The 25,609-nt window shown below is 50.2% G+C and overlaps 1 protein-coding gene across 1 annotated transcript; it reads right to left on the bottom strand.

Moving 5' to 3' along the window:
• Positions 1–3,004: 3,004 nt before the first annotated feature.
• Positions 3,005–24,748, bottom strand: LOC135828631 (merlin-like). The gene is given in 21 exon segments (XM_065341050.1): positions 3,005–3,770; positions 6,308–6,403; positions 7,044–7,110; positions 8,528–8,649; positions 9,160–9,201; positions 10,105–10,755; positions 11,503–11,638; positions 12,165–12,201; positions 12,204–12,249; positions 12,715–12,846; positions 13,440–13,562; positions 14,527–14,640; positions 16,035–16,109; positions 16,652–16,786; positions 17,556–17,631; positions 17,905–17,987; positions 19,688–19,756; positions 20,527–20,736; positions 21,239–21,367; positions 22,816–23,211; positions 24,422–24,748. Coding segments are annotated over 20 exon segments (2,457 nt in total). The 5' UTR covers positions 22,879–23,211; positions 24,422–24,748; the 3' UTR covers positions 3,005–3,719.
• Between the last annotated feature and the right edge of the window lie 861 nt (positions 24,749–25,609).

Raw genomic sequence — 25,609 nt, 5'->3', positions numbered from 1 at the left:
AGGTTTGCCGAGTGGAGGGTTCGATCGACAGTCCGAGCCTTACAGCCATGCCATGGCTTTCATTCGGTGCAGGATTTCGCTTGCTCTGCTGAGTTCTTGCATTGCTTGTTTCCATCGAACTGCTGCTAATGTCAGGTATCCCACGCTCTGGCACTGGCAGTGTCGGAAGCCCACATCTCGCGAGATTAGTTGCCATTTCTCGCTTCCCTCCTGTGCGTTTGTCGCTGCCCCACCCGTAGATCTACGTGGCCGTGCTGTGTGATCAGTCGTGCTGAGCAAAAAAAACCTTCCCGTGTGCTCTTGATGGCAGTCGTAGGTCAGTCAAGTGACATCACAAGTCTGCCATCAAGACTGTCCCTCCAGGAAATCGCGATTCCACGGATGCAACAAATTTCGCGATTTTGGCCCAAACCCGCGATTTTCAGCAAAATCCGCGATTTCCGCGTTTTTTGTTGTTTTCTGCACTATATCTCACATGTTTCATGCACTTTTCACACAGTGCTTTCCATGATCCTGTAGGTTATTTGCACAGTACTACTCCGGAGTAGATATGCTATGCAACAAATTTCGTGATTTGGCCCAAATCCGCAATTTTCTGCAAATAATTCCGCGAATTCCTGGCAAGTTCTGCATCATTCCGCACTTTCCGTCGCATTTTTTGTTGTTTTCTGCCGCAATTTCTTGCGCAAGTTTTCGAGAGTTTTTTCCGCAAATTCCCGCAGGGACAGTCAAGAGCACACGAGAAGTTTTTTTGCTCAGCACGACTGACTAGCTGATCACACAGCATTATGAGCGACAAACGCAGAATATAATAGATTGCATGGCATGAGCTCCACGATACTTTGTGATCGCGACCCCCGGTTTACTTCTGCTTTTTTCGGGACGTATTTGAGCAGTAGGGCACAACCTTATCGTTCAGTAATGCTAATCATCCGCAGACTGATGGGCAAACAGAAAGATTAAAATTAATAGAATACAAACGCAATGAATACTGTTGCATTGGTAGCAGTTCTCATTGAATCTCAGAATAAGACAACTAAACTAAACTGAGCAGTGAACTATAGCCTTATAGCTATAGGGTGAACGCAACGCAGCTTCCAATCAGCAAGAGCGGCGGGATGAGGTGAAAGCTTTGCACGTAGATAAGAAGAGCGCGTGTTGACGAATATGATGCTAACTGTTACTTAGTAATACTAATCTAATAGTATGTAGAAGTAAGGTGTTAGATGTGGCGCATACGCACAGCCTAGTAGCAAGAGTAGATAAACAAGAGTGTGCAACTCGCGGATGGGTTGGCCCACGGCGGAATTTTTTGTTGACGTAATCTTTTGGACGACGCACGCGCTGCGAGTCTTTCGGAAAGTTTTCCCTCGTGCTCTTGGCCGGCTTCACACTACAAGGTCGGTGCCCAGCACGTGCTCTCACACTGCTCTGCGGCAAAATCCGCGTTCTTCTGGAAAAAGGTGACATCAACAAAAAATTCCGCCGTGGGCAGATTGTGCAGGAGAGATCCGGAGTTGCACACTCTTGTTTATCTACTCTTGCTAGTAGTAGTAGCAAGAGTACATAACCCCCCAGAGTGTGCAACGCCTGATCCAGCTCTGCACTGTGCATAGGGTCTTGGTCGAGCGGAATCGGATCTTCTGATGTCATGCGTACACTCCACACCAGTGCAAGGCCGGTCTCGAGGCAGGGCACCATTGTTTTTGATCCAAGAGTACCCGCGACTCCCCGGGTTCCCTTCACTTCAGATTTGTACGGTATTATGACGCAAAGATCCGATTCCGCTCGACCAAGACCCTTTCTTTGCAGAGCTGGATCAGGCGTTGCACACTCTGGGGGGTTATGTACTCTTGGTAGTCATGGTAGTAGGCTACAGGTAGTGATGTAACCATGGTAACAGAGCGTGGAGAGGAAAACTGTTACTTGATCATAAAAAAAGAAAAACATGGACATCTTTGGAATTTCATCCTCTTTGTAACAAATTTGACGTAAATTTCGCAACCCGCAATAGCTTTTGAAACTGAATAGTTGAATTCAAGGCTAGTACAGTAGAACTTCCCCAATGCTCCAGTTTTGTTCCAGGGACATCCCTGGACGAAGCAGAGCATTTCATTCAGTACACATGTAGGAAGGTGAAGAAAAAGTAAAACTGGACAATCTTCGGACCAAGTGTCTCCTATTGAGCTACGAGCCTGTTCAAAGTCTCGGGCGGTCCAGGACGCCCGGATAAGCGAGGTACGAGTGTATCTGTGAGTCTGACTGCTGTCCACTACTGGCACTAGTATCGCTGTGTTCGGTAGCCATGATAGTAGCCAGCCTAGCCTGCATTGTACAATACTCTTTATAGCGGCATCACAGTCATCTTCGTCATGTGCCCGCCAAGTGTGTAGAAAGTGATCATGGCATGCGGACAGTGGAAGCAACATGGCCGACATCATGTGACCCATAGATGCACGGAGTTCAGTGGAGTTGGAACCAACATGGTTGCATGTCATCTTTGTCATGTGACTGCATTTGGGGTAGAAAGCAGGGAGTCGTAGACTCCTGGTAGAAAGTGATCATGGCATGCGGACAGTGGAACCAACATGGCCGACATCATGTGACCCATAGATGCAGGGATTCAGGGGAGTTGGAGCCAAACATGGTTTCATGACGTCATCGTTGTCATGTGACTGCGTTTTTAGTAAAAATGTTCACGATAAAAAAAGGAAGTGTAAATAATGGCATGTGGACAGTGGCCAGCAACATGGATGACAACATGTGATCCATTGATGCAAATGTACTACTACAGTGCTGGCAACTGAAATCCGACCCCCTTGGCGGCGAGGCGCGCCGGCAAGGGGGTCGGATTTCAGTTGCCAGCGCTGTAGTAGACTGGAGTAGGAACCAACATGGCTGCCCACACAATGGTCAAGTGAAAGATGTGCAACAACCCGATACACACAGCATGGTACACAGCCATTAACCAGAACACGCTCTCTCACACGAGTTCCCAGTCATATCAGCTGAACGGATTCTTTTTTTCTTCGCGCTGCCATTCAAACCGCAGCGAGAGCTCTCAAGCAAGAAGCAGTCCCGAAAACGTAAACATGAGCACAACATGGCAATGCTCTACACCAGCCTAGATAGCAGAGAACAGCGTACGCAGACAGGGTTGGGTACAACCATCATGTCATGGTTCGTCATAAATATAGAAAGATGCCTTGCGGCCCACTACACAGCAAGTAAACAAAATATCGATCAAGATAAGGCAAGTGCAAAATTGTACAAGTACAAATCGGCGAAATCGACGTTCTCATCATAACATGAGCACGATGTTTGACGAGAACACTTCATGGGCGCTCTTAAGTTATGGGGTACAAAGAGGCTCGACTATCGTGAGCACCCATCTGGAACAAGGTCGACAGGAGGAAGAAGAGCAAGCCGAAGGCGTGAGCCTACATGCCCATGTCCATGTACAGGAATGCACGGGAGCACTTCCGCACATGGGAGCGCTTCCGCACATGTGAGCGAGTCTGTGATCGTACATGCATGCTGGTGCTTCTATCGCAGTCAGTCCAATTCAAGGCACCAATGAAGCATACTCCCTAATAGTCTTTTTCCGCCGGGCTAGTCGTGTTGGATAGATATTCCTGTCGAGTAGCCATCGCGCGCTGGACCGAGCCCTGCGCAGCACTGTCCACGGTAGCCGAGACACAGCACCAGCAGAGCGGGGTTTAGAGCTGCTCGAAGAACTCGACTCGCGTCTTCGTCGTTCCTGATGTTATCTACAACAGCAAGGTGGGCACAACGGACAAACAAATCAGTGGACAGACAGCAGTACGGACCCACGGTGGGCAAAACGGACAAACAAATCAGTGGACAGACAGCAGTACGGACCCACGGTGGGTACAACGGACAAGCAAATCAGTGGACAGACAGCAGTACGGACCCACGGTGGGCACAACGGACAAACAAATCAGTGGACAGACAGCAGTACGGACCCACGGTGGGCACAACGGACAAACAAATCAGTGGACAGACAGCAGTACGGACCCACGGTGGGTACAATGGACAAACAAATCAGTGGACAGCCAGCAGTACGGACCCACGGTGGGTACAACGGACAAGCAAATCAGTGGACAGCCAGCAGTACGGACCCACGGTGGGCACAACGGACAAGCAAATCAGTGGACAGCCAGCAGTACGGACCCACGGTGGGCACAACGGACAAACAAATCAGTGGACAGACAGCAGTACGGACCCACGGTGGGCACAACGGACAAACAAATCAGTGGACAGACAGCAGTACGGACCCACGGTGGGTACAATGGACAAACAAATCAGTGGACAGCCAGCAGTACGGACCCACGGTGGGTACAACGGACAAGCAAATCAGTGGACAGCCAGCAGTACGGACCCACGGTGGGCACAACGGACAAGCAAATCAGTGGACAGCCAGCAGTACGGACCCACGGTGGGTACAACGGACAAGCAAATCAGTGGACAGACAGCAGTACGGACCCACGGTGGGTACAACGGACAAGCAAATCAGTGGACAGACAGCAGTACGGACCCACGGTGGGCACAACGGACAAGCAAATCAGTGGACAGACAGCAGTACGGACCCACGGTGGGCACAACGGACAAGCAAATCAGTGGACAGACAGCAGTACGGACCCACGGTGGGCACAACGGACAAGCAAATCAGTGGACAGACAGCAGTACGGACCCACGGTGGGCACAACGGACAAGCAAATCAGTGGACAGACAGCAGTACGGACCCACGGTGGGCACAACGGACAAGCAAATCAGTGGACAGACAGCAGTACGGACCCAAGGTGGGCACAACGGACAAGCAAATCAGTGGACAGACAGCAGTACGGACCCACTGTGGGCACAACGGACAAGCAAATCAGTGGACAGACAGCAGTACGGACCCACGGTGGGCACAACGGACAAGCAAATCAGTGGACAGACAGCAGTACGGACCCACGGTGGGCACAACGGACAAGCAAATCAGTGGACAGACAGCAGTACGGACCCACGGTGGGCACAACGGACAAGCAAATCAGTGGACAGACAGCAGTACGGACCCACGGTGGGCACAACGGACAAGCAAATCAGTGGACAGACAGCAGTACGGACCCACGGTGGGCACAACGGACAAACAAATCAGTGGACAGACAGCAGTACGGACCCACGGTGGGTACAACGGACAAACAAATCAGTGGACATACAGCAGTGCGGACCCACGGTGGGTACAACGGACAAGCAAATCAGTGGACAGACAGCAGTACGGACCCACGGTGGGCACAACGGACAAGCAAATCAGTGGACAGACAGCAGTACGGACCCACGGTGGGTACAACGGACAAGCAAATCAGTGGACAGACAGCAGTACGGACCCGCGGTGGGTACAACGGACAAGCAAATCAGTGGACAGACAGCAGTACGAACCCACGGTGGGTACAATGGACAAGCAAATCAGTGGACAGACAGCAGTACGGACCCACAGAACAACAGAGAAACAGGCAGGCGGTTTACCAGACCAAAAGGCAAGCGGATACTTTGACGGAACATTAGGTGGGATAAGCCGACATAACGGCATACATACAGACAGGTGGAGAAAAGCGGAAAACCAGGCAGGCAGGCAGAACGATCGGAACCCCTGACCTACATCTGTAGTATCAGCATGTTTTTCCTCGATATTTTTTTCAATTTCGAACGTGAGGTCTCACGGCCATGATGGTGCTCCTCACGATACATCGTGAGATTTCAACGCGACAGAGGGACAACTCACTGTGAAAAAGGCGATTCAACGCCAGTTTTTTTTGCTCACGTTGGAAGCTGAAAAGACGTGAAACGTGAACGCCGTACTGAATGGCCAGTTCCCTCGGTCTTCTTTGCCACAAACACCCATGTGCACCGGACTATTGAAACAGAGAGGGCGGTACCGGCAGTCACACTGTTTTGTAAGTTTGGTGAAAGCAAGCGATCGCGAGTGCATCGCAGACGCGTAGCCCGCATGGGGCACGGGTGCACGTGAACCCTCCCCCCCCCCCCAAATCTCGACCCAGGTTCAGCATGCACGTAATGCCCATGAATGACATGCACAAGCCCGTGATCCTACACATGTTTGTGGCTGTGCACCCCTTCCCCCCCCCCCCCCCCCCTAAAAATTTCGACCTAAGTTCAGCATGCACATAATGACCACGAATGACATGCACCAGTGCACCCCCCCCCCCCCCCAAAGTTAAACCAGCTACGCTCCTGCATCGTGCACTTGAAAGTATCCTCTAGTCTAGACAACACGTTTGCATACCTTGGATAGTGTGGAGTACTTGGTCTCTCCCTTCTGCACGTAGTTTTCTTCGTGAAGACGATCTTCATCTGTCTGCTTATCCGATACCTTGAGCACCTACGGGACAGACGAATGGACAGACGAATGGACATGGACAGGTGAATGGACAGACAAATGAACAGACAAATGGATAGACGAATGGACAGGCAAATGCACAGACGAATGGACATACGAATGGACAGACAAATAGACAGACGAATGGATAGGTGAATGGACAGATGAATGGATAGACCAATGGACATGCGCTGTTAGAGCACTCTGACTTTGACGGTCCGTGTCGGTTTAAAAGAAAAGCCTTGTTGTTCACAATACTTCACGATGACCAGTTCAGCCAGTGACCCTAAACTTCGCTGATGAGACCTAATACTACAGGTCGAAACAGCTAGCTGTGTCTCCGTGCGGAGATTAAGTGGGCAGATGTATGGGCACACAAACAGACAGATAGTTGGCCAGAGAGCAAGCACATGCGAATGTTGAAGTTGCCCGGTGTTACATGAAGGAACACACGTACATGCATGCGTATGTGCACACGAGTGCATTGGGTATGGACACATAAAAGGACAGGTAACTGGGCAGAGAGCAAGCACATGCGAATGCGGAAGTCGGCGATTGTCCCATGAAGGAACAGACGTGCATACATGCGTATGTGCACGCGGAACTGCACAGGCCGCGTGTCCGGCCCCCGGGCAAGACTCACCGTAATCTCGGTCTTCAGCTCCGACAGCTGTTGCTTCAGCTTCTGACTTTTCTGTATGTACTCCAGCCTGCATCGGACACAGGACATAGTTACAGTACATGTTTTAAACTCCCGGCTAAACGCAGCCCCCTCACACTTCCAGAACACAGGGTTTTGTCACACAACTTTTGTGGTATTGAATGATTATACGGAAGAAGTATTTAGACAAGAGAGTAGACAAGAACGAAGACACAACTATAGAGAATCACAGGAGCATGCGCTCTTCTATACTTGATGGGATCTCGTTGCTATGGTGAAGGAGCAGGAAATACGATATTAACACACCTACTACTACACACGGATGATCAGCATACTCATCGGTGAACTGGCTACAGCCATGAGTACATAACCAAGAGTGCGCCGCAACTCGATGCTCTCCCAGCTCACGGCGGAATATTTTTTATGACATCAGTGTTTCGCTGCCATTTGACTCACTGGTGCCATCAGGCATAGCCAGAGATCAAAGGACAACGAACCTATACATCCCAGCTACGGTAGTCAAAGGAGAACAACGAACAAGCAGATTAATGTGTCCTGAACCCGATTAGCTGACACCGTAGTATTATTTTTTTAAATATTTATTTATTTTACATCGGAAGCTCAACAGTGCAGCTGCACACATAACATACAAAGAGGCCGATGGGACCAATAATAAAAATCATAAATGTTTAGAAAAAGGGGCCGGATATGAACAAGGCAAGCGCGGGACAGAATACACACTTGATCATGCTTCTGCCAAAGAACGACGCTGTATAGGCACCGGCGGATTATGCCGGCAGAATTCGGTACTTTTCCTGGTAAGTTTCATGGATGTTTGGTAAGTGGATAAAGAAATGGAGTAGAATTCGAGGAATTGCCCGCCATAAGGTTTGTATGGTTCTGCCAATTTCACTGCTTTTCGAGCAGAATCTGCCACCTTTTCGAGCAGAATCCGCCGGTGCCTAACGCTGTATAAAAATTCTGCCATTGATGAACCCACCACAGCCCTGTGTCTATGGGTCCCATGCTGTTGGCCATGTAAATTGTTGTTCCCACTGTACACATACCAGGATACTTAGAGAGAGAGTATGGGTGCTACAACTATATACATGCGTATGCAAAAGCCTAGCACAAAACTCGAAAAAAAACTCCCGCAAAATTGGTACAAATCACGGCGAGTGCTACTTCAAACACTTGAGACGTTTCGTCTGGATTCACCAGTACCGTACGATGCCATGCCGTACACATGGCGTAAATGTTAGGCCACCACCGTACAGCCGTCCCTCTGTAATGCAGCACTTTATAAACCAGCACTCTGTCAACCAGCATGACTCTCAGTAACCAAAACGTCCTTTTCATGTAAATTGCAGCCGTAAGTGAGATCTTCTAATCCAGCACCCTCCCTAATCCAGCAAAGTTTCCGTAGCATAAATGGTGCCGGGTTATCAAGGGACTGCTGTACATACCGTTCCTGCTCGATAGCCTTGGAGAGCTCGTCCACGTCATCGCCGATCAGGTCCACGGCGATCTCGTCTCCTTCGGCATGGAGACTGCTCGTGCTGCCTTCCGCTTCAGCAGCAGTCGATCTCTGCCGGGGAGAGGATATAAATGACACAGCGAACATTGGACAGAGCACCCCTGCATAGATGGTAGGCAGGCAGGGGTTTCCCTTGTGCAATGGTGTTTTACAAACAAGTGGAACCTTGCACAGAGGGTAGGGGGTTTCCCCTGTGCAATGGTGCTTACAGCCAGTGGCAACCTTCTTCATCTTATATGTTACAAGTGGTTAGACCAGACAAGCTGCATGTGCCAACATCAGAAACTACATGTATGCAAGGAGGGAAACACTTGTTTAGCAAAGATCCTTGGGCAAAATCATTTATGCCAATGCAGTTTGATACGTATCAATATTATCTTTTGTTATGTTAGGTCGTTATTCTTTTAGTCACTCTGTCTGTCTCTCTCTCTCTCTCTCTCTCTCTCTCTCTCTCTCTCTCTCTTTCTCTCTCTCTCTCTCTCTCTCTCTCTCTCTATTACACACACGCGTGCGCACACACACGCAACACACGCACGCGCACGCACACACACACACACACACCTTGTTCACCAAGGCATGATCGGCAGGCAGCTGACGGATAGCCTGGACGTAAACAGAGGCCGGGCAAAGTCAATACACGCACACAAACACATAAAGTCACATACTCAAAGTACCTCCAATACACATAAAAAAAACTCCAATACACATCCAAATACACATACTCCATTACACATCAAGGGATCAAATAATACTGTTGTCAGGATTTAAGTCTCACTGGTTTGAGGGAAAGGTGCAAACGCGAAAAGTCTGAAGAAAAAATCGACTGACACGATCAGGACTCGAACCAGGTAACCTCGTTTATGGCCAGCAATGCTCTACCCACTACTAAGCTATGGTGTAGTCTAGGACTGTACGTAAAACTCATAATCACAAGGTGATCGTAGAGGCATTTAATCAGCGAGAGACTGATTGTGAATGATGTCTCTGAATCCAGTCTAGGACTAAGTTACGCTATTTCCTCAAGCGTTGCTGACTTGCACAATCTGGTTTCTGTAGTCTGGCTCAAACACTGTGCTCTCCCGGCCAATCCGCTGTCTGTACTGGGACTAAGAAAATCCCTCTTTTCATGACATGAAACCTGTACTGTGTCAGACGCAGCTAAGACTTCCAAAATCCAGGGGGGGGGGGGGGGGGGAGTGTGTTCACACAACTTGAAGTTCGGGTGAGCAATCCCACCCAATGTTTTCACAACTAAAGAGAAATATGTGTCAGTAGTGGGTTGGTACGGGGGAGGGGTACGGAGGGGTGTTAAAGGGAATATGGGAGGGGGAGGTGGATGGGAGTAGATGGAGGGGGGGGGGGGTAGGTGGATGGGGGTAGATGGAGGGGGGGGGGGGGTGGATTGGAATAGGTGGATAAGGGTGGGTGCATGAGGGTACGTGGAGTGGGTACGTGGAGGGAGGGGGGGGGGGGGAGGGCGTGTAAAAGTAGACATCCAAAACACACCTGAGGAAACGGCCTGTAGACGCCGCCACCCTGCGAATACGGCGGGGGCTGCTCGTGCTGCGCATGCTGCGCCAGCCCGTCGACATCACCCTCCGACGCCGCTCTGGCGTGATCCACCACACCGCCAGCGCTCGCCGCCGTCGCTCCCGGCAACGGTGTCACGGACATGTTGGTCATGGAGGCCGCACCGCTCATCAGGCGCAGGTGTGTGGCGTAGTCGGGCGGCGCCGGGGGACCCATAGCGGCTGCGGCTGCGGACAAGCCAGCACTGCTGATGTTGGGAGGCATGGTTGCCGAGGTTACGCCGACGAGGCGTGCGGAGGACGACCCTGCCGTGTGCGGCATCTGTGGGGGTGCGGACGGGTGGTGCTGGTGCAGCATGTACGGCGGTGCTACACTCCCGGCTGCCGCCACCTGCTGGCCATCACGTGAAACAGAAACCCCTGCTGGTGCAGCGGAGGAGCCGGACGAGTCGTGGAGGTGCGGTTGACCAGCATACGCCGCGGGTGCTTGCTGGTTTGGCGGTGCTGGTGCATTGGCTGTCGCTGCTGCTGGGTAGCTGACGACCTGGCCGGTGAAGAAGGGTGCAGGGTGTCGTTGCTGCTGCTGCTGCTGTGTTGGTGGTCGGGTTCTGGTGTCTGCGGAACGGCGCTGCATGTCGTCACAGTGACGGCGGTGGTGCCGCATGCAATTGATGATGTTTACGCACGAACACATCCACATACATACAATAAGCATTTTCACACGATCAGCAAGTCAACATGTTAGCAGCCATGGCAACACATACACATGCATACATTCATGAACTAACAGAGAAAAAGCCCAGCACCACATCACCAGTTGCAGTGGCGGCAACAGCAGCAGCGGCAACAGCAGCGGCGGCGGCAGCAGCAACCCATGCTAGTCCACGCATTACAATCGTTTAAACATCCCGTGATACGAGTATGATTTCAGGACAGAATTTAACGTGAGCACTGCCTCCACATAGGCACGTGTGCGCACACGTACACACGCACACGCACACGCACACACACACACACACACACACACACACACACACACACAAACACACACACACAGCAATGCAGAACATACATATTACTCGCTATTAGGAGTTAAAAGACTACATGCATTTTCGGATGGGGAAATACCCCTACAACGGTCAGTGTTGTACGGCCAGCTTCTTTTCTGACAGTAACAGAAGCAAATCGGCACGTTTACCTCATTGTTGGAACAAGCTTTTGTCAAGTGAACTCAGACAGATATGACGCCGGTAACAACAGCAGCAGCAGCGGCAGCACAGCAGCAGCAGCAGCAGCAACAACAAACACAAAACTGTCCACCACGGGACTAATCACACACGCAGTCTGCACATTTGCTACCGCCCCAAGACCATACCGGATAGTCGCTGGCCACGGCGACGCGAGAACTGGGCGTAGAACCAGCCGTGACACTCAACAGCTGCTGCTTGGCTCTCATCTCCGCTTGGCGGGCCGTCAGTAGCTCATTCTTCAGCGCCTCGGCTTCTTTTTGCCTGACCAGAGATGGAACAAAGGTTTTAACAATACATCTCAGGGGCGTCGGGAAGGTATTCCAGGTTGGTACGGCCAGCGAATATTTTAGGTGTTATTTCTTTTTAGTGCCCCCCCCCCCCACACCCGATAAGAAAATTCAATGTTTAGAGCCAATGATCACAACATTGAGCCAATGATCAGAAGTGTTATGGACAATATGAGTGACTGTAGAGTGTCCGCGGCCCCTGCAACTAGAGAATACCTCTACGCAATATTTATTCGCTCGATTTGCCCCCCCCCCCCCCCCCCCCCCCCCCACACACACATACACAGTAGACGAACGGATTATTTTCAGAATAGCACGCGAGGGGAGAAATAGAGAGGGACAGAGACAGAGAGAGACAGAGAGAAAGACAGCGAGAGAGAGAGGCAGAGAAAGACAGACAGAGACGCAGAGAGACGCCGAAGGACAGAGAGAGAGATGGACGATTGCCTATAGGGCAGCGTAACGTTATGAACCACACCGAAAACAGTTCCCAGCCCTACCGTTCATCAGAAGTTCTGAGAAGCTGCTGTGCTATTGATGGGCATCAAACGCCTTTGCTTCCAGAGCCTTCTTCTCTTCTTCTGTCTGCACAGCAGAACACACACAAAAGGAAACACACACAAAGGGAAACACACACGAATCTTAATGTAAGGTAAACACAAACATGTACATACACACAGAAACACACACACATGCTCGCATGCACACATGTACACACATGCACGCACACACACAAATACACAAATACAACACACACACACACACACACACGCACGTACGACTTGCACACCCACACACGCACACGCGTGCGCAAAAACAATGTATTACGTGCACGGACATTTCTTATCATCTTCTCTGATCTTTTCCCTAGCATAGGCGCAACCAATGCCATGTAGTCCGGTTTACGATCTGGACAGATTGAAGTGGGAAGAGCCCAGTATTTCACATCTTTCCAATGCCCAGCCTCCTCCCCAACCCCCCCCCCCCCCCCCCCCTCTCACTCATCACATTCTCCGACTGCCCAGCGCCCTCCCCAAACCCCTCACTCACCTTAACCGCCATCTCTCTCACGCGCCGGATCTCCTCTTCAGCTTCCTCTGCCTTTCTTATGATGGACGTGGCCTCTTCCTCTGCCTGGCGAGCTTTCCGCTGGAGCAGTTCAGACCGCTCTTCAGACTGGATCTGCAAAGGAAATGACCAGTGGACTCGAGTTAAATGTCAGTCAGACCTCTCTCATCCGGTCCTCTTTTTATTCGAATCCCTCGTCGTCTGGAAGAAAATCGTTGGTTACCAATTCACAGCGTATACGCTATGCACACATAGAGCATGTGTGTCCAATTATCCGGTTTCCTCGCCTATCTGGATATTATTTCGTGGAAAATGGATGTGTGCGTTCAAGCGAGGTCTGACCGTAGTAAGCAAGCATGCAGTGGACGATATAACAAACACTAATGTGCAGGAGAAAGTTCTTTGTCACCGAAGTTCTCTATAACAGAAATGTAGTTGATTTACATGCGGCCTTTACAAGATATGGTAGAGAGAGAGAGAGAGAGAGAGAGAGAGAGAGAGAGAGAGAGAGAGAGAGAGAGAGAGAGAGAGAGAGAGAGAGAGAGAGAGAGAGAGAGAGAGAGAGAGAGAGAGAGAGAGAGAGAGAGAGAGAGAGAGAGAGAGAGAGAGAGAGAGAGAGAGAGAGAGAGAGAGAGAGAGAGAGAGAGAGAGAGAGAGAGAGAGAGAGAGAAAGAGAGAGAGAGAGAGGTCATGTTCGACTCACTCACCAGCATTTCATTTGCTTTCTTCGCCTCCTCCTCAAAGTGCCGCAGCCTAGCCTGCAGCTCTTCCTTTTCTCGCTCGGCTTCTTCCCTCGCTGCACGTTCCCTCGCTAATCTATTACGCTCGGCCTACACAACAAGAAGACGTGCATGTACAAACAAGAGGAGAGCCAGTAAGAGGAGAGCCTTGGAAAGAATCAACAGACGTGATCAAAACTTGAAGAGAGATGTATATCAGACTCAGGATAAAAAGGAGGGGGAGAAAGGGTAATGGTGAGTCATGGAGAGAGAGTTTGTGTGTGTGTGTGTGTGTGCCGGGCGGCGATGTCTACCATTGCTGCTCAGGCAACTCCTCTGCCGCCGCGTGTGCGGCTCGCCCTCTCATGCTGCAAGGCCTACTGTAGGGCCTGTGGTCGGTGCTGCCGCTCTATTCGTGGACTCCAAATCCATAGCTGCCAAAGATGGCGAGTCTCGCCGTGTCGATTGAACATGGTCCCTGATCTCTCGGCAGACTGCGGACTTTCTGCCGTCGCTCGTCGTTTCCATGTTGTCGGCCCCGCAAGGGGACACGTGACCGTAATGGCAGTGTTTACCAGGACCAGGACCAGTTGTGTGCGCGCGTGCCCGTGAGTGAGAGAGAGTGAGTGACTGAGAGAGGGAGAGAGAGAGAGAGAGAGAGAGAGAGAGAGAGAGAGAGAGAGAGAGAGAGAGAGAGAGAGAGAGAGAGAGAGAGAGAGAGAAAGAGAGGGAGAGACTTGGTTAGTAAGTAAGAGAGTGAAAGAGAGAGAGTGAGTGAGATTGATTGAGTGAGATTGAGAGAAAGATGGGTGGGGATAAAACAGTTGATGGAGGCAGGACTGGCGGCAGCAGTTATTGATTGGTCCGGTCATACCCTAGTCTTTCATACAGTTAGTGTATGATATGGAGGGTTGACACAATCATGACCTTCTCAGCAGTAAACACATGTTAGTGGTCAAATGTAGGTCCGGCGATAGCCTGACAAGCCGGACCGGTTGCGTCGGGCCTGGGAGGGCTGGAGATGAGGAGAGTCCAGCAACTACGTGCATACTCTGCACTTTTCAAGCGTTCTCACCTGTTTTCTGCTTCTCTCTTCCTTGGCCTGTGCCTTCATTTGCTGTATTTCCATGGTGTCTTCGTGACGTCTCCGCATGTACAGATCATGATTGCCAATATTCAACTGCAGAATCTGTCCACACAGGCACACAAGACAACACACAAAGCGCTCACTACCCAGAAAGTAGACCGGTGCGATGTGAGGATGTGAATTGGTACACACAGTGACGGGGATAGTTCGGCACCACTTCGAGTTTCAAGTGATCTAAAAGCAGAACTTTTCAGTGCTGTAATATATTCGGTATACTTCAAAATCGGCGGTTCGGTGGCGGGAAAATTTCGGTAAACGCGTTTCCAGGTAAGTGTGCTAGTGGCACTAGTGCCGAAATTTTTGGTTGCGTTTTATTTTCGGTAAAAATTGTCGGCACTGAAGTTACTGAAAATAAAACACCACCGAAAATTTCTGCTTTTACAGTCCCCGCCAAACCTACACTGATAGAGGGATCAGGAGAGTATGTCGGGGGTGGTTTCTGTATACAAGGTGGTCTCAAATCTCGGTCATGTGACTCCATTCGTGCAGAAAGTGATCATGGCCGTGGACAGTGAAATCAACATGGCCGCCGACGTCATGTGACCCATAGATGTGTAGTAGTACAGTATGGCTACTTTATAACACGTAATTTGTATACACATAAATAGTACACCGTAGCCGGAATGCATGCATAGCTGTGCGCATACTCGCACTGCCTTGCTCTTCTTCTCCTCTGCGTGAGACAATGAACACTTATGGCAACTTAATGAAGTGAGGAACCATGTGCTTTGAGGGTTGAGAAGTACGCATGTTACAGATGCAGGGGCTGATCGGAGCTGGAACCAACATGGCTTACCATGAACTCTGATAAGCCATTTACACCCAAGAGTGTGCAACTGCCTGTACAAATGCTATCCAGTGCGGGGGGAGGGGGGGGGGGGGATGGCAAAGTTTCACATCACCTGACATGGAGTGAAACCTGTCTAAGATGACCACTCATAGGACCTTCAAAACGTGGTTTCCTTATCCAGGGTTATTTGACTGGAAATAGCACCCCTTGGTCCTGGTTTCAGTGGTCTTCCAGGGCAGGTAGTCGCCTTATTCGAGTGGTCGCCTTGACAGGTTTTTACTTTAGTTCAATGGCCGGTTAGGCTGGCAAGCAGTACAAAGCGACCAGCAGAGAGTTGCACCCAAAGCGGGCCGGGGCTGTTTACGACCCTGTTTCAAGCATGCACAGCGTGCAAGCAATGTTTCGGGTTCGTAACGTGAAGTTCTACCGTTGCAGACCCCGCCGACTGGAAGTGTACACTCCTGCGGGGGACTAAGTACGGTGCTGCTCAATGAAATCCAGTCGCGTCACTCAAGTTTGCGCCTTGCACCATTCCGCAGCCCAGTGTTCGCAGGCCTACAGGGCTGCGCAACGCCCGGCGCGTACTTTAGTGACGCGACTGGATTTCATTGAGCAGTGCCATACTATATGTTGCACCCACACTCACCATCTTGTTCGTCCGCAGCTTTTGCGTGTAGAAGACAAAGTCCGGGGATTTCTTGTCCGTCGGCTTGATGGTGAACTGGATTGCGGAAGGGATAGAGAGGATACAAGTCGTGAAATCCATTAAAGTTCGAGTTTGACTTCCAGACTTGCACGGTCCGGGACACCCTGGATGTGGTACGCATACTACTGGACCTACCCATGTACACATACAGTGATGTAATGATGCAGTAGGGCTTGAAAATGATGACATCAGAAGTCAAAATCCAACGACAAATAACGACCTTTTTTTTCTGGGTCCAGTTTTTGTATGGGTCCATACACGTTTGGGTGGTTTTCCTTCACAGCATAGTGACACATCCACCGGTAGTGACTGGACTAGGCCCTCCCGGTCGTGGACCCACACTTACCGGTGGATGTGTCACTATGCTGCGAAGGAAAACCACCCAAACGTGTATAAATCCATACAAAAACCGGATCCAAGTGGATCCAAAGGTCGTTATTTGTCGTTAGATGTTGACTTCCGACATCATCACTTTCAAGCACTATAGGAACTGGTAAAGGGGCCAGTTATGAACCTGGCCGGTTTTCACCTCATACCCAGACAAACAGGGATCCTACCTTTTTGTCCTTGAAAGCAATGTTGCGGATCTCGCTCCACGGAAACGAGATGACGGGCGTTAGCTTGTCGTTGACTTCGTAGACGTTCAGGCCCAGTGCGTCCACACCCAGCCACAGGTCAGTGCCTTTCTTGTTCTGAAACAGAACAAGCGCATAGCAAACACACACACACACGTCTTGCTCTCGTCTTGTTTTCCCTCTCTTATATCCTTCTCTATTTTTCTTGGCGCGCTTTGTCTGTGCAGACGCCGAGACCACCAAGGTCGGCTGAGCAGCAGGCCCACCGCCACTTTCCGCATTCATCCGGGAGCATAGTGGACTGACTTAGTAAACAAACACACACACACAGCATGGTCATAGCCAAACAGGCTACAGTTTTCTGAATTTGCAAACACAGCCGTCCTTCAATCCAGCACTTTGTACACCGTTATTCACGAGGTTGAGTGATCAGGGGGCGATGGAACAGGTACAGTTGGTCAGGCCATGGCCGAACCAATTGTTTGGCAACCAGCCCGTGTTTACTGCTGAGGATGTATGTATACCAGTCGTATCACACAGGGCTGCTTCCACAGGACCTCCCTAAACTTAGGCGCGAAGACTCCACTGTAGCTGAAGATGGGCCTGGCCCGAAAATATGGATTTTATTTTTAAATTATTAATTATTTGTTGCCGAGGGACATAGCTCGAGCACATCTTTGTGCCGCATCCCTTCCCCTCATTGGAACTTTCCGCACCTGAGGCTGTTGGTTTGCGCTTCGTAGATGTGTTGGAACCATGCACATGTATCAGCTATTCAGCTTTGACTATGCTGGAACCCCCCCCCCCCCCCCCCTGGCCTGTAGAGATTGCTGGATCCGCCGCTGGCTGGCGAGGAGATAGATTTCCCTGGCTGCTGTGTGCTCACCTTGATGGGGAAGTAGTTCACGCCGTACATTTCCAAATCCTGGGCTATCTTCAAGTACTCCATCTCCGCTTCATCTCTGAATGGGGTAAAGTAATGCAGAGGCACAAACACACATGCACGCACGCATGTACACACATGCACGCACACACACACACACGCACGCACGCACGCACGCGCGCACACACACACACACACACACACACACACACACACACACACACACACACACACGTATGTCTGAAAACTCTTCGGCCGAAAGAATGAATGGGTCAGCAATTGCAGATCGGCAAAAAACAGCACGACAGATATGCAAGCGGGATTCACTCATACTCTGACCATCCAGTAGTACCTGAGCATTCCGACGTGTTCCGAGTACCAAGAAGTGATGCGCTCTTCCCACATATCCGCCGTCATCTGATATTGATCCAGAACCTAGTGTGCGCACACAAACATATAGACACAGCTAGCTGGCTGGACTTACTAGATTCTCTTTATCATCTATTCGTTGCCTGTAGCATGTGTGCATGCATGATAGCTTGAGCTAAGCGGGCCAAGTTAAGCAAACTGGCTCCCAACAGTCCAGAGCCTGCCACTGATCTCTTAAGACAAGTGATCTATAGATACTGGCTAATAGGCAGATAGTTGTAGAACGTCAGTACTGTCGGTCAGTGTCGTGCAATGTTATCGCATGAGCTGATTGTTTAGTAGCTGGTGGTGTTAGTGGACATTATAGTGTAACTTGTAGTTCCTTGGTCCATTTCCTTTCCTATATCTATAGATAGGTGGTCTTTATAGAAAGGCGGTGGTGGTCTTTATAGAAAGGTGTTTTATAGAAAGGTGGTCTTTATAGAAAGGTGGTCTTTATAGAATGGTGGTCATTATACACAGGTCACATCTAAAGACAGGTGTTCTCTACAACAGACCACGCAGTGTCGGACAACGCAGTGTCAGATTACGCAGTGTCAAACCATGCAGTGTCGGACTACGCAGTGTTAGACCACGCAGTGTCGGACTATGCCAGGCGCTGCAGCGTCGAACTATGCAGTGTCATACGCCGTAGCGTCAGGCCATGCAGTGTCAGACTACGCAGTGTCGGACTACGCAGTGTCAGACTTCGCAGTGTCAGACTACGCAGTGTCGGACTACGCAGTGTCAGACTTCGCAGTGTCAGACTACGCAGTGTCGGACTACGCAGTGTCAGACTTCGCAGTGTCAGACTACGCAGTGTCAGACTACGCAGTGTCAGACTTCGCAGTGTCAGACTACGCAGTGTCAGACTTCGCAGTGTCAGACTACGCAGTGCCAGACTTCGCAGTGTCAGACTACGCAGTGTCAGACTGAACAGTTTCAGACTCCATATTGCCGGACTACACATTGTTTTACTACGTAGTGTCCGACTACGCAGTGTCTGGCAAGATCTTGATCAGACCATAGCAAAATCCTACAGGTGCGCTCACTGAAATCCGACCCGAAGTACAAAACTGACTCCCTGGACCAGTTCCGATTACATCACTGTACTGGTACATGTGTATGTCCAGCTGCATTCGTGCCACTTCCAGGGCGTCAGTGGCCGTTCAAGACAGTACCGTAAAAGTCCGTAAATAAGTACGTATTTACTTTCGAATTTAATGACCACACCCGTACTAACTTTCGGGCGGGTACTGACTTTCGGGCACGAACTAACTTTCGGACCTGACTTGTGTGTAGTGGAGAAGTCATTATCATGTCGATGTACATGCTACGTGCTGCATGTGCGCACTGTACCGGTACTTATTTCGGGCAGTATGTTTATCGGGCTTGACTTGACTTCAACAGACAGAGCCTAAAGAATGAAGGGGGTATTTCTTTCGCGCAGGTACTTATTTACGGACTTTTACGGTAGTTGAGAACGCCAAATATGCGCTTTGGGTCGGATTTCACTGAGCCCAACTGTAGTTATGTACGTGACATGTAGCGTTGATCCTCGCATAGAAAGATGGATCAAAAGTACTGTTCTGATGAAAAAACTGAATTTCGACACCTTTCCCAGTGTTCAAGGCTCGATACAATAGTGTATCGAGTACTGTTCCTCAAGTTGGCACAACCGGCTTCAAAACTGAGCCAATCTTCTCTGCCCACCTATAGCAACATACCCTCGGAGGAAGGAGAATCTCATTCTTGAGGAAGCCGGGCGGGTAAACTGCCGGATCGTAATCACCATACTGTTAACATGGCATACAGATAACACAGACACACAGAGACAGACACGCAGAAAAACACACACACATGCACACACACACACACACACACACACACACACACACACACACACACACACACACACACACACACACACACACACACACACATGGCACGCACACACACACACACACACACACACACACACACACACACACAACACACACAAACACACACAAACACACACACACACACATAACCCAGAAAAGACAATTATCCCACAGACATACAGGAGAAGGCCTGCTTTGAAAGTTAGAAAAGTGGTCATCGGCTGTTCCGAGCCATGTATTCTGTGAACTATCAGGCATCAAATTGGTCTATAGTAACGCTAGCCAACACTCAGCTACAGTGTCCCGAAGACGGTTATAGTGACGGAAACGTTGAGCAAAAACTTTCCAACTGATCGTGTCTAGTAGCAGTGAAGCTGAGTATCGGCCAGTGGCACAGACCAATAGATGATATGCCAAATAACGTGCAACTAGACCTGAGAGGGCATTGCACACCAGTTGCATACAAATTACAATGTGTGCACGGTAGGCCCCGAGCTCTGCAGGAACACAAGTCACAGGAAACCGTCCAACTTTGGACTTTGCATGCAACGACTCTGCAACGCCCTCCCGAAGTCTAGTTGCACGTTATTCGGCATATCATCTATTTGTTGTTACAATGAAGCTGCATGAAGTGTCGTTCCGAATTCCGTATACCACTGGCAAATTGTAGGCTGTGTCCATACCTTGGCTTGCACAGCATAGCTGGCAAGGAGAACAGAGGCTTCGGGCGGACAGTAGATCTCCATGTCGAGTATGGCCTGCTTGACCTGCAAGAAGACCAAGTGCATGGTGATATCCGTGATCAGCTCCTCTTCCACGTCCTCCGGAAAGAACTTCGCCTTGAAGACCAGCTGAAGTGGGTTCTGGCGGGCGGGGAAGTCCTGCTCCACCACCTAGGCAAAAGTGGGAAAGCCGTAAAAAACAAAAGGGGATAAGGGGCAGGCAGGCAGGGACAGTCGCCATGCTAACGGTTGTGGGAGTGTGTGTGTGTGTGTGTGTGTGTGTGTGTGTGTGTGTGTGTGTGTGTGTGTGTGTGTGTGTGTGTGTGTCAAGCTGTTGAATGGTGCAATCCCAGCACAAGCTGCTATGGATTCTGCTGTAGCATCGCTATCATTGCCTCCGGCGATGGGCGTCCAATGGTCCAATGGTGTGTGTGTGTGTGTGTGTGTGTGTGTGTGTGTGTGTGTGTGTGTGTGTGTGTGTGTGTGTGTGTGTGTGTGTGTGTGTGTGTGTGTGTGTGTGTGTGCGTGCAGAAGGGTGGATATGCGTGTGAGCGTACTATGTGTGCGTGTTTGTGACACAAAATCCTGATACCTTAGACATGGTCACTAATGGTGACACAAAACAACTGCACGGTGCTTGCCAGGTGTGCACACATGCCAGCGCCTGACCAACCTTCTTATTGAGCTTGAGCCACGCTGGGAATCCCTTGCTGTCCGTGTAGTAGAGGCCAAAGAACCAGATCTCGCGAATCCCGATCGTTTTCGTCACCATGTCAAACAACTCCTGACCGGAGGATTTCCACTGCACACAAGAAACAACGCACAGAGCCAGCCAAGTGTCACCATCGCCAGCAGAAGCACCAGTAGCAACAGCACGGGCCAGCATCAGCAGCAACAGCACCAGCAGCAACACCAGCAGCAGCAACAGCAGCAACAACAGCAACAGCAGCAGCAGCAGCAGCAGCAATACCGCCAGCAGCAACAGCAGTAACAGCAGTAACACCACCAGCACCAGCAGCAGCAGCAGCAATGTGACCAGCAACAGCAGCAACAGCAGCAACAACACCACCAGCACCACCAGCAGCAGCAGCAGCAGCAGCAGCAGCACCAGCAACAGCAGCAGCACCACCATCAACAGCAGCAACAGCAGCAGCAATGTGACCAGCAACAGCAGCAACAGCAGCAGCAATGTGACCAGCAACAGCAGCAACACCACCAGCAGCAACAGCAGCAACAACACCAGCAGCGACAGCAGCACCACCAGCAACAACAGCAACCGCAGCAACAGCACCGCCGCAACAACCCTGCACGAAAGCAAACAGCACGACTAGCACCGCGGCTGCAGAGAGTTGTCCGTACAAGATGCAAGTCACTGTACACTGACATGCCGGCAGAGAAAGCAGTACCCATGGTTGAATCATATGATCACCCCAATCCCATGCAGTCATGCGCCAGCGACGTACAGCAGGTGTAAACTCACATACAGTAACAGGGGCGTCGGAAGGCATTTTAGTGGGGTACGGTCAACCATCTGAAGTACAATTTTCTCGTGCGGGAGGAATGGCTGAGCCAACATTTTTGGAAATTTAGAGCTCAAATAAGTGCATTCTATTGATTCACGGGCTACTTGGGGCAAATAGTGGCACGGTCAATGCCATAGTGACCGTACCGTGTGCGACGCCCCTGTAGTAAAACCTGTAACTAAAGACCACCGTGACTAGCGACCAGCCTGGTACTACAGACCACTTCGCCAGGCACGGACAGCCTCACATTCATATATGGTTGTGCGGTGCAAACCTCTAACTAAGGACCACCTGCCACTAAAGACCGCTTCCTCTGACCCCAAGGGGTGGTCGTTAGTCACAGGTTTCACTGTACAGTGAAACCTGTCTAAGACGACCGCTCAAGAGATTTTACAGATGTGGATCCATTGGACACAGCATCCCTTGATCTCTGGTAGTGGTCCTCTAGGACAGGTGGTTGCCTTTTCAGAGCGGTCGCCTTAGACAGATTTAACAGTACATGTATATATTAAAAACCCGTGACTAACGACCACCCTTTGGGGTCAGAACAAGCGGTCTTTAGTGGCAGGTGGTCCTTAGTTAGAGGTTTGCACCGCACAACCATACATGTCTATGAATGTGAAACCGTCCGTGCCTGGCAAAGTGGTCAGTAGCACCAGGCTGGTCGCTAGTCATGGCGGTCTTTAGTTACAGGTTTTATTGTACAAGAAAAAGAGAGCTCACTCACCGGCATCGAAAACTCCAGCTCCGCGTCCATGGTCGTCACGCGCACATCAAACGTCTTCGGCATCTTGGCGGCTGGATCCTGGATCTCTCCCCACTACAACTCTTGATCAAAATAAATATATTCAAGCTAGGAAAATGGCTCCACCCGAAATGCCTAGTGGAGTTGGAGTTGAGCGCTAATGCCACGGTGTGGGTCTTCAGGATTTACTGTGACGATGGACGGCAGTGTACCAGGTGAGTGATAGTGAGTGTAGCAGATGGCATGCAGGTGACTGTGCAAGGAGCAGTTGACGGCCGGAACTAGTTCCACATGATGTTGATGTGGTTGTGATGTCGCTTGTGCTACTGTTGCTGCTGCTGCTGGAGAGTGATCCCGGGAAAGAACAACAAAGATAGCCTAGATATGAAAGAGAGAGAGAGATAGATAGAGATAGATAGATAGATAGAGAAAGGCGGCATCTGCTTAGTTCAACTGTATTTTAAATGTTTCTCCCATCACGGTAATCACATGACACTGGTGGACTTCACAGTACATCATGGTCAGACAGCTCTGGGCCCGGTCTCAAACATGCAACAGTAGGTGCTTTCCAATTCCAAATTCAGTGGACAATGCTTAGTGGTAGATCATCGCTAGCCACAAACGACGGTCCCTTAGTTCGAGTCCTTTTGGTGATTCAATTTTATCTTCAGACCTTCCCCATTTTTCAACTCAATATTCAACACTTTACAAGGGTTTTAAATGTAATTTCGCAATATCGACCGGTTTCTCAGGTTAGCAAGCGCTAACGCACTTTGTGAAGCTGCAGGTAACGTTGCTAAAACTCGGATATCACTCCATAGCAATGTTCTTCTCGTTGTTACGATGCCGTCATCAATTAATTTCATCGCACCCTCCTGAATGGGCCATCATGAATTTTTATCGCCAGAGGCATAACATCAGTTGAACCAGGACACAGCAAAATGGACACAAACTCACGAAACTATACAAGGTGAAGAGCACCAGTTACACCTGTCTACAAGTAGCAGACATGGCACTTAGCTGGAACGTCTTGTAGCGTCCGGCCGTGCGAGTGGCATCATAAAAATGTGCGATACCTCGATCGTGTCAAAAAGACTCAAATGTTGCACTTGGTCATTAATGCATTGGTGATCGTTTCACAGAGCGCATTATTATAAATTTTATGGAAATGAATGTGAAATTCATTCAACAACCAATGTTTCAGGATGGTTCAGTAAATGGTAGGCTAGCGCAGCAGCTGCTGCTTGGAACTAAGAATTTGTCGTGTCTATTATGTGCTGACAAACTCTATCGCTCGCCGCGCTGTTGTGTCACAACACGTGGTCATTGTCGCACACTATGTTGGTATTATAAAATAAATTTCTTCGCCGATAAGCCATTTCCGAGCTGGAAAGTACTTCCCAAACAATTATTATTATTATGTTGAGGGCGTGGGTGCGTAACTGCTTGCAATTCGAGTAGATCGGACGGCGAGTTACATGACATGATCATGAGAATGTTGTGTTGCATGCAACACTGGAGAAGTGCGGGGTACAACAGACCAGAACAGGAAGCACATGAGGGGCAATGGAAGAGCTCGACGCCTTACCTCCGTGATAAGCAACTGCAACACGGCTGTCAGTCCGTCCGTCGAGCAGAGCGATGCTTTCCAAACGACCTAGAGAGCACCGAAAATACTACACGCCCTCCCCTGAGCTAGAAATTCAACGGATACGCAAACCAATCGCTACACAGCATTAGCTAGGGAAGTAGCGATGGTCGTCCGGCTGAAACAGTGCAGCGGCACAGAGTGAATACAGAATAGCCGAAGTTGCGAGGAAGGAGGCGAACAGGAGTAAAAGTTACGGGACGCGTCGACGAGACGTCGGTGCGGACGACAGTCGACTACGTAGTCGAGTCGGCGGTACGCGCGCGGTGGGTGCACATGCCATGGTGTACGTGTACATGGTGTAGTGCCAGTGCAGGCCAGGGCCAGGGGTGCCTGGTGGAGACTGGAGTGGAGGCCAGAATATTGGGCGCTCAGCCTGCCGCTCTGGTCAGGGATATGGCGCGTGTAGCCTGCAGGTGAGAGATTGTAAGTGTTGACTGTTGAGTCTTGTCTTGACATGCATGTCGACAGTCATTGCAGTCATGTGCTGTCGCGGTGAATGCTGGCACCGACCGTGTAGTGCTGACTTTCTCACTCTCAAGTCTCATGATCTCACTTCAGTGACCGTGGTGACCTGGTGACGGGTTGCCCCAGCCGCTGCGTAGAATCAACGACAACGTGCACTCTCGCGGTGCAGTGCTAAAAAGGTTCTGAAAAATGTGACATGTACGACATCGACAGGCGACTTGCTTGCCCCAAACCCGTCACCTCCGTCTTCACTGCATGCACTACACTCCTCTGCACTGTCTACACTGTCTCTCTACAGCAGTGTCTGCAATCAAAAATGACACTGACTTTCTCATGACTTTCCATGACACCACATTACATAACCATTACATAGCAGGCCCGTCGCACCGACTTGGGAGTTGGGGCGGCCATGGAAGGGGGGGGGGGGGGTCCGGGGTCCTCCCCCGAGAAAAAAACTTCAAAAATTGAAGCCAATTGCAAGCATTTCCGGGCATTTGGTGCCATTTCAGTGTAACTAAAATGAAAGACTTTTTGATCCTGCAACAAACCTTGACGACGCTACGATCCGGGACAAACATTACCCTCCCCTGGGAAAAAATGTCAAAAATTGAAGCCAATTGCAAGCATTTCCAGCAGCAGATTGTAGTGACGGTAGTGCGC

The sequence above is a fragment of the Sycon ciliatum genome, chromosome 12 (assembly GCF_964019385.1).
Source record: "Sycon ciliatum chromosome 12, ocSycCili1.1, whole genome shotgun sequence".
Classification (NCBI taxonomy): Eukaryota; Metazoa; Porifera; class Calcarea; order Leucosolenida; family Sycettidae; genus Sycon; species Sycon ciliatum.
This window is presented reverse-complemented; position numbering and strand designations above follow the sequence as displayed.